The sequence below is a fragment of the Alligator sinensis genome, unplaced genomic scaffold (genome assembly GCF_000455745.1).
Source record: "Alligator sinensis unplaced genomic scaffold, ASM45574v1 scaffold849_1, whole genome shotgun sequence".
Classification (NCBI taxonomy): domain Eukaryota; kingdom Metazoa; phylum Chordata; order Crocodylia; family Alligatoridae; genus Alligator; species Alligator sinensis.
In genome coordinates, this window is record NW_005842271.1 from 1,248,231 (window position 1) to 1,258,536 (window position 10,306).

Here is a 10,306-nt window from a genome sequence, read left to right on the forward strand (position 1 = left end):
TTGCAAAGAACAATTTTTCCAACTATTTAGTTGGTATAATAAAAGATATCACTCAAAGAACCTTGTCTGCCTATGTGCTTAGTCCAACATGGCTACAACCAACAACTCTAAATCTTGTTGAATTTGATGCTTTGGCTCCTCTATTTGTAAAAAATATGTAAGAATCTCACTTTTATTTAAAAAAGATAGTTCCTACTTACTTCAGCACTCATAGTTGCAGAGATAATTTTGAAAACATGACCTGAGTATGACCTAAAAGCTCAAAAAACTAGGACAGCAAAAAAAGAACCCCCCAGTTTAAATAAAATTTTATATTGTTTAAGCCAGTGTCATGATGATTTTTGGAGGTCTGACTCATGATTTTTAATTGGTCACAGTTGGTTGTACAGAATTTCATGTCCTGCCTTTCTCATTTCAACTGTAAGACTTCAGGAAAGACAACTACCATCTAATGGGTGAAATATAGTGGAAAAGCACGGGAGAAGAGCCAGGGGTTGGGAAATTTCACTGGGGTAGCGGAAGAGGAGTACATGAGCTGGAGGAGGGAAGCCTTTGTGAAACAACTGTGGAAAGAGGCTGTAGTGCAGTGGGAGTGCTGCAACACGTGGTCTTCATGTAGTTTTTCACATGCATCGTCTCAGTAGACTGGAGGGCTATAAGCATAGCCAGCAGATCTTTACTGTACTAGGGTATGTTGGCAAGGGATTAGCATGGGAAACTTCATGATTCTTATGCTGCCAACATAGACACTGTGGGTGGAATACCACCAAAGGGAGAGGAATATTGTTTTGGAGAGCTTCATCGTTAGAAACAAAATAAAGCTATAATGAGAGATGTTCCCTCCTTCCTCCACGTGCAGTTACTATGGATCAGATTTAATTCTGAAAGACTAACTTTGTCTTAGCTCTTCTGAAATGGACACTCCAGACAGGATGCAAGAAATTTACTAGTCCGAGAGTGTATTAGCACAAAAGTAAAAAATTCTGCTTGAAGGTTCAAGGCTTCTATTCTAGGAACTAACTGCACAAATATTATACATTATTTCCCTTTCCACTGATGCATTAGCTTTCAGCTTACATCTGCAAGACCCAACAATCATAAATAAATCCCTCCTTCAGTTCCCTCAACTTCTTTTGGCTCGCCTTGTCTTTTGCAATCTGGGTTACCATTCATTCCCTTGCTCACCTGTGATGAGGTTGTCCACTAGGGTGGTTGGCATACAAAAGATCCCCACCAGCAGGTCACTGATGGCCAAGTTGAGGATGAACATGTTGGTGACGGTTCGCATCTGCCGATTCTTCAGCACAATGAAGCACACCAGCATGTTGCCAATCATGCACATGAGGAAAATGAAGATATAGGCTAGGATGAACATAGCAGCGATGGGGGAGGAATGTTGGTAGTAAGATGAAAAAGTGTAGTTGTCCTTGAACACATGGCTGCTGCTTTCATTCTTGGAATAGGGTAAACTGGTGTTGGAAGGAAGGAAAGTACTACCTAAAGAAAAGAAGAGAGAATAATAAACTCATGAAGTCTCAGTATGGTAAAGCTATTGTTTGCTTAACCTCAGCCTTTTATAAGGCTCTTGGGGGAGTTTATTTATAATATTTTTTTACTCATGTTTTTATGTTGAATAAAATTAATTAAAAATACCCCAACAGGGGTGAAAAGAATGACAATGTAGAGTAAATAGCTTTGGCAGAAAAAAAATGAGTTAGCAAGGTTTTTTTCTCCAAGGATCAATGTTTATGAAGCAAGTATAATGTGCTAGAGGTTCACTTGAGTCTAGAAGCTCACCAAGGCAAGCTGCGTGTGAAACCAAACAATGCACAAAAAAAAATCAAAGAAAGGGACAGATAGATTAGGAAATTATGAATGATAAACTGCTTTTCTTGCAGTTTGTCTCAAACTGGCAGAGACAAAAATCAAAGTAAGGTGCTTTGCATTTTTTTCAAATAGAAGTCTTAGAATACATAGTTGTAATATCGTGCAGCAAATATTGATTTCTTACTGGCTTAAGATTGGGAAGTTTAGCAAATATAGTTAAATGTCTGCTTAGTCTACTTGGCAGAAGCTGAAGGCCAGAATATCATTATAGAGAGGCTCAGAATTTCTATTTTTACATTAGCAAAGCTTAGGTACCAAAGAGTTGAGGAAAGAAAGGGGAGGTAGGTATCAGGATACAACTCTTTCTAAAGATCTTCCCCAGGACAGTTAAGAGCCCCATACCTGTCACTCACCAGTCTCTGCAGCACCCCTCTACTCAAAAGAGCCTCTGCTACAGTTCCATTATGCATATAAGACTCCTAAGTACACCAAAGGGGAGAGCTATTGTTGGTAGTTTGTGGAGAATCAGATTCAAGTGCCATTAAGCTTTTCCTTGCTAACCCCAGCTCAAAGAAAGGAGCTGGTAGGTAGGAGATGGAGCTATGGCCTAGGGACCTCAAAGCCAGGGCCAGGATCTGAATTTCACTACACTGCTCGACATATATTAAACACTGTGATGTTGAGATCTAAATGGAGAACCTGTTTTGAAAGCTGTCTCTTGCTCTGCCCAGCACTTGAGGTGCCTCTGGGCTGTAAACATTCAGGAATTAGGTATTTCAAGGGGTCTTTCCTTTCCTCAGTGTCATCCCCTTCATCTTGTTTTGACATACATTTTGGTAGTATTTTCAGTTCCCAAAGAGTGGTACTGCAAGTGGTACTGCAACCCATACAGCTAAACCAAAAATTTCTTCTAACATGCCCAGTGCTTCTTCTTCCATAACAACAAAAACATTCATATTATTTTCTTTTTGAAGCCTACAATATGCTTTTAAACCAATTAAGCAGTAGGGGACCTTGCAAGAACTCTTTCCTTTGAGGTTAGAGAAACAGATCGCCCATTTTTTAGCATCCCCTGGAGTGCACTTCTGATAATGGCCACCCACGCTCCCTACTGCCTTTATTTAATTAGGGTTGTTTGAAAAACAAGAGGGACCCTGGATGGAAATCTAACCCCACAACAGTGATGGAGAGCTCTTCCCCCCTGCAGCTAGTTTGTGTTCTCCACACTCCACAGAAGGGTCTACAGTGTAATGCAGCTGAGCCCTGAAGGCCAGCTATGTCACAGGAACACTACAGTAGGCTTCAGCCACAGCCACAACATCGAACTCAATCACAGCTTTCATATTTAAAAATAGAAAGTGCATTCCTTCTGAACTGTTTAATGCTCAGAGCTCCAGGTAGGGCATGTGGGGTGATAGTCTGGGTTGGCAGGCTTTGAGAAAGACATGATACTGATAGGTTCATCCTTAGCTGTATTTTGATGGAGGATGCACCTTCTATTGCTCAGTTTTTTTCCCTTCCAGATGATACACAAAGCAGCTGGATGGGCTGAGCATGGGGCCCAGTATAAGTAATGGAAGGACACCCACTGACCTCTCTGGACACTAGATCAGGCCCAGCCTGTGCCTCTGGCTCTGCTTATCCCCTTCTCATGCCTTCCATCTCCTGGATGTGTTGTACTTTATTGGCACTGCTTCCAGGCCACATACTGGAAGCTGATGAGAGGTGCCATGAACAAATATGTCCTTTGCAACTGCATGAGGTAATTCCTCATGACTAGCACTGTTTTTTTGCCAAGCCTTTAGGCCAACACAGGGGTCTAAATTGCGAACAGGTTGATTCTTATGGTCACTGCTAGAGATAAAATATTTCTGAATCCATAAGGAAAATAAAACTATTAAGTGTTTCTTCTAAAACAAATTTCTCACAGGGATGTTTTCAATACAGAAAGGAAAACTGTCTATACAAAATGTGGTGAGTATTCTCAAGCAAATATTTGCTCAAAATCTGTTACAACTCGACACCATCACTGATGATAGTGCACCTGTTTCAGCCACTACAAATATAACCTCTCTCAGGGATTCCTGGCAAGGATATTGGCTCTAGTGTGCATTGGTTGCTTAACTACCTTGAGTTTATTTTAATTTATTAGACTCCCATCTAAGCAGTCTAAGAAAGAGAAGGTGTTGTAGTATGTTTCAAGTGAGGTCATGGGTGACTGGTGCCTCCTGAATCTGGGGGGGCACCTGCAGAAGCTGCCGACAGCGGCGGCCCTGTCAGAGGGGGTATCGGCCCTGCCAACAGCATCAGTGTCAGCTGTCAGAGGGGCACTGGCCCCGTTGTGGGGCATGTGCACTTCCGTGCACCCTCTACCAGTTACCTATGGCTGAGGCGGACAAGGAAAAACTATGGGCTGCATGGACATGGTTTTAATTATCAGGTAACATTTCCCAGCAATTCCACCCCTCCTCCCCTTACACATTTATCAGCTTTTTTCTAAAATACAGAGGGCCTGATTATGGGCTGCAAAGACCTCTGCCTGAAATTCTCAACAATGCTGTCTCCTCCTTTTGTGGAAATTAGCAGGAGGTCTCTTTTTATCGATACCATCTCATTCTGCATTGACATTCTTTGTATTTACATCCATTCTGTCCATCCCCTGCTGTTCTTGTCAGCACAGGGAGTATGTCTCTGTATCAGTGTGCTGCTTCTTTCTCACTTCTGAGAATTGCTTTTGGTCTTGTACTGAGCTACCACTACCCCCTACCTTGCGGTTCTATTTATACTTGTACAGAAATGAGGAGTGTATGAGGCCCCTGAAAGGCTTGGTCTCAACAAGGATATTCTTCAGTTTGCAAACCATGTGCCTGCAAGGTCTTCTTAAAGAACAGGCTTCCAATCAAGCAACTGCCCTACCTGTACTGGATTAATGATATCCTTTTATCCGTGGACTAGTCTATTCTTTCAGGGGCTTTCTACATGCTCCTTCACCCACTTATAACTGTGCGCCAATTAGGCGCCAAAGACCTGGTTCCCTGCTGCCTCACACATTGTGTTGCCATGTACACCTGTACCAAAGGTGTACAAATGGCTACCAATCTCATTTAGGAGTGTTTTACACTCATACTTTTAAATAAGAAAATCAGCTACTCAGAACATTGCCCAGAAAGAACAGGGTGTGGACTAGAAGATTTCTCTCCCTGCCTGGCACTAGTTCACACTTCAGCAGAAGACAGTTTTCAGCAGTAAAATCCTAGGTGAGTCCCAGATTATGGATTCTTTAGTCCAGTAGGTTGGGTGTAAGCTAGGTAGGTAAGCTAGGTAGGTAGGTTGGGTGTAAGCTTTTGTTTTCCAGCTTGTTTTCTTTCCTTTGTTACTCTTGAGAGCTTTGAGAGTTCCAAAAGGAGTAGGTTCTTGCAGGACTCAGCTAGGAGGCTGTATCTCCCATTCCTGAATCTGAGCTGATGGTTCAGGTACCAGGGACTCGAGGCTGAGTGAGTGCAGAGCTTTGTCACACCCTAAAATGGCACCCTGGGAAACCAAGCCCATGACAAGTTGATTGAAAATAAAGGATCTTTTCTAGCCCATGGGATGGACCTGGACTGGTGACTGAAACAGCTGGAAGGAAACTACAAGAGCATCAGCATCAACTGCTGCAAAATTATTGTCTCATTGGTGCAGGAACCGATTAACTAGTAGCAAGACCAGCAGCAATAAATAATGCTACAGGTGCTGGCATTTCTACAGACTTCGAAAGCCTCACCCTCTGGACCTACAGGTGCTCCTACTACATTTTGCTTTGCATGTGAACATCCTAGTTTCTTCACTTGCATGGGATGTGCTTACAGATAGATCAGGACCAGGGAAACTGGGTCTGTGAGGAAGGCCCTGCCAAAATGATTATCCTGTACAGAGTAATGAGACAAAGGAGCAGGCTTGGTTCATACATCCTGTACCCAGACCATAGCCCAATATCAGGTGATGCAAGTGATGGATACCCCCAGGACAATTATTTTCCTACAATGTGTCCACACTGATATGAAAACCTGCCCCAGTAGGTGCAGAGAGCCAGCCATAGCACACAGGAGCTCTCAGCATGGATCTGGTCCTGACACTCACTCATTTGTTTAACAGGGGTTGGGAACAGGAAAGCTTCATAGAAATGAGGATGGAGTGGGGCAACCATTTGTCCAAAGAAACTGCCCTAGATAGAGAGACAAGGGCCACTGAAGAACTTGGTCACACTAGCGAAAGGGAAGGATCCTGGCCAAGAGAACTCCAGTTCTTCAGGGTTCCCTTTCTCACTCTCAATCAAACAAAGACCTGGAAATGGTCCCACTACTGGAAATCAATGTCCTGAACCAAGACACCAATTTGGTCCAAGAACAATGGGATGGTCAGGCACCAAGCTGAGCATATGAAGAGCTGGCACTAGTGAATGGGGAGGTCTCAAGTCCTCATTGAGCAAGGGAGTGGTCTTGTATTGAAATTTGACGTAAGATGATCTATCACATTGAACAGAATAGCTGGACAGGAAAGCTAGGAGCTCAGCTCTCTGGCATCACAGGAATCCAACTGAGAAGTCTTACACTCCTGCTGTCTCCTTGGATAAAGGTAAAATCCTAGGTATGGTATTGGCCTGTTTTTTTTGGCCTGATAGTACAGGGAGACTATCTACTTTTGTACCTCATGCCCTGGATGTCAGTTGTTTGCTCCCAACAGAGTTCCTGTTCTGTAACAGAATTATCTTTTGATTACATTGGGTCTACAGGAATCCTTCCAGAAGATTGTCACAGGATACAGCTATATCTTAGTCATCATTAGTGATGTCATGAGATGCTTGAAAGTGATCAGAAAAAGGGATACTTCATACTATGGGAGACTGGATGGCCTAGAAAACTAATTTAATTTATATTTCTCTAATGAACAAACAATGCAACCTGTTGAAGTTCCAAAGTATAAGAACATCTGTATGACATTGGCCTTGTTGAATGACATATCCTGATCTTAAAAGGAATGTCAAGAAAGTTCATAGGCCTTTGACTCCTCATGCTAGAACAAGTTACTCCCTCCATTCCTAAAAGTTCCCCCCCCCATCCCTGCTGCCATGAAAAGTATAGGGAGCCTCCACTAAGGTTTCCCCATTTGGGCTCCTCTAGAGAAAAAAAAATCTTGGGTTATCTTAGACTTCCTGCAAGCATGCCTGAAGGAAAAGGGCCCAAGGCCACTCATGTCATTCGTTGTGTGCTCCAAAAGGGGGCTGTTCACCTGGCTAGAGGCCCGGGGACCATGGAGAAGACAACAGACTACATGAAATCAGTCCTGAACAGGTGAGGGATCTCCTACAACACTTGGGTGTTTTCAAGTCTGCTGGGCCCGATGACCTGCACCCAAGAGTCCTGAAAAAACTGTCTGAGCTTATAGCAGTGCCTCTGGCCAAGCTGTTTGCAGAGTCGTGGAACTTGGGAATGGTCCCGGATGACTGGAAGAAGGCCAACGTGGTGCCCATCTTTAAGAAAGGGAAAAGAGATGACCCTGCAAACTACAGACTGGTCAGTCTGACCTCAGTATAATCTCTGAAAAATGTATTAAGGAGGCCATCAATCACAAGCTGGTAACTGACAAGGTGTTAAGAAGCAACCAGCATGGCTTTATTGAGGGTAAATCATGCCTAACAAACCTTGTGTCCTTCTACGACCTGGTAACTAGCCATCTGGATGAAGGACATGAGACTGACATAATGTACTAAAGAGTTCAGTAAAGCTTTTGATTCTGTTCCCCACAGGATACTCTCAAGCAAACTGGCGGTTACTGGGCTGGACCAGTCTACAGTGAGTTGGGTGGACCATTGGCTCAGAGGCCACTTCCAGAGGGTAGTAATTGATGGGATGGCCTCATCCTGCAGTGACATCTCCAGTGGTGTCCCCCAGGGATCGGTGTTTGGACCCGTTATCTTCAATATATTCATTAATGACTTGGATGAAAGGGTGGAGAGCTCAGTGATTAAGTTCATGGATGATACCAAGCAATGGGATAATGTGGGCACATTGGAGAATAGGACCAGGATCCAGAACAACCTTGACAGACTGGAATCATGTGCAGAATGAAATTGGATGAAGTTTAACAGGGAGAAGTACAAGGTCCTTCACCTGGATACGAAGAACCCTCACCACAACTACACGATGGGTGAAGATCCACTGGCTCGCACAGTATCTGAATGAGACCGGGGTGGGGGGAGGGGTCACGATTGACCAGAAGATGAATATGAGCAGCAGTGCGATGAGGTTGCCAGCAGGGCAAATAGAACTCTGGCGTGTATCAGCCATTGTGTGTCCAGTCGATCCAGGGAGGTGCTCTTCCCTCTCTATTCGGCACTGGTGAGGCCTCAGCTGGAGTACTGTGTCCAGTTCTGGGCACTGTGCTTCAAGACGAACATGGATAAGCTTGTGAGGGTACAAAGGGCCACTCGTATGGTCAAAGGTATGGAGGATAGGCCCTACAAGGAGAGACTCTGGGAACTGGGCCTGTTCAGCCTGAGTAAGAGAAGGCTGAGAGGTGACTTGATAGCTGCCTACAAATACGTAAGGGAGCAACTCTTTACAAAGACACCCCAAGGGTGGATGAGGACCAATGAGCATAAGCTAATAGAGGGTAGGTTCAGGCTTGATATAAGGAATAACTTTTTCTCTGTAAGGGTCACCAGAATCTGGAACATACTCCCTGCAGAGGTAATACAGTCACCTTCCTTGGAGGTGTTCAAGATGAGGCTGGATAAGTAACTTGTTGAGCTCATCTGAGCCCAATAACTTCCTGTCCACAGTGGGGGGCTAGACTTGATGACCTTACAGGTCCCTTCCAGTTCTATGATTCTAAGAGAGATTCACCACTTTGGGCACATTCATCAGCAAAACCTACTGAACACTAAAGAGGCCCAGAAACATACCGCCTTTGCATCTGTTCACTGTAATTAATATTAAATAACTATATGTGGTTCTTAGTGTGTTAAGCTGTTTGATTAGTTTTGATGGGATTTAATCAAGTGAATGCAGGAGCAAAGATGTGGATGTACTTTTAAAGTACAAAAGAGAAAAAAAGTACTTTTATCTTAAGTCTCAGCCAAATGCTTCCAGCTTTGTTCTGCTCTGAAAAATGAGTAAGTACAGGACAACTGGGTTTCTGGCTTGTCAGCTGTCAATGATTTTCACATTGGATCTAGTCCTTTCACAAGAAAAGATTTTTTTTTTCAACTGCCAGCTTCTTAAGATCAAGCTTGAATCAAAGATAAACTAGGCTCTTTCTGACTCATCCATCAGAATTCTAGTTATTATTTCCCTTGAAGACCTTCAAATGAGAAGCCATTCTGTTTATTGTTGTTTAAAGCAGAATAGCACCTAAAACTCCCAGCCGTATTCAGAGCCCCATAATTCTTGGCACTTCATTTACCAGTGAAGAGTAAGAAAGTCCTATATCAGCTTACAGTTTAAAGCAATGAGACATCAGATAAATGGTGAAAAGGGAAACTGAGGAACAGGGAGGGGAAGTGACTAGCTCAAAATGGCCAAGACATAACTAAGAGAACTTGGAGACCTGGATCTATTCTAGAGTCCCAGCCCCAGATCCTGTAAATGGCATTGTTCCTATTCCAGTGTTTTGCTGGTCCTCAGGACCAGATTAACCCTTTAGTGGGCCTTAGGCAAACGAACTCATGGGCTCTGAGCCAGTAAAGACCCCCCTCCCCATTCCAGTGTTGCTGCCCATGGGGAGCAGAGCTTGGAGCTGCTGTGGTGATGCGGCCAGTAGAGGGGAAGGGAAGGGAAGAGAAGAGAGATGGACAGGGCCATTTGCACCACCACTGCAGAGGGAAGGACCAGGCCCCCTGCAGCTTGGGTCCCTAGGCATGTGCCTAGTTTGCCTATGCATTAATCTGGCCCTGCTGAGATATCAGGAGTGTAAACTGAGTTTTAATCAGCAGTACATAGACATGACCCAGGGCTCAGACAGATGACACATTTATATCAGAATAATTTACAGTGGTTTTGTAAATTACTCAGAGATCCAAAGGGGACAGAAGAACATATATTCCAAGATAGCTGCTCACATTAGGTGCTGTTTTAGCAGGTGACAGTCTGTTTGCATTGAGAAAACAGCTACTTTGGGATGTGAGCAGCCAGATAACATCTATGCTGGTATAGTTCTATCCAGATTGTCTTGGGAATAATTCTAGACCAGATATGAGTAAACTACACTGATGTAGGTGAGTTTATATTGGCCATCTGTTCTTTCTTAGACCAGTGTAAAGCTGATTACACTGGTCAAAACATGTCTGTCCACCTAATCAGAATGTACTCATGAGTAATACTCTTTTTGAGTAAGAAACCATCTTTTCTATTTATTTGGTTTCTCCAGTGGACTGCAGTAGCTCTAATCTGTTTGTTTTTCAGGTGTGTGAATTAAGGATGTGCTCTTGGTAACAGCAGGA

General features: G+C 43.6%; 1 protein-coding gene across 1 annotated transcript in view; it reads right to left on the reverse strand.

Moving 5' to 3' along the window:
• The window catches only part of NPFFR1 (neuropeptide FF receptor 1), a 32,237-nt gene that overhangs the window by 19,621 nt on the left and 2,310 nt on the right, over window positions 1–10,306 (reverse strand). Inside the window, exon 2 of the mRNA XM_006027899.2 lies at window positions 1,186–1,497. Coding sequence (XP_006027961.1) covers window positions 1,186–1,497 — 312 coding nt within the window. The remainder of the gene's footprint in view (window positions 1–1,185; window positions 1,498–10,306) is intronic.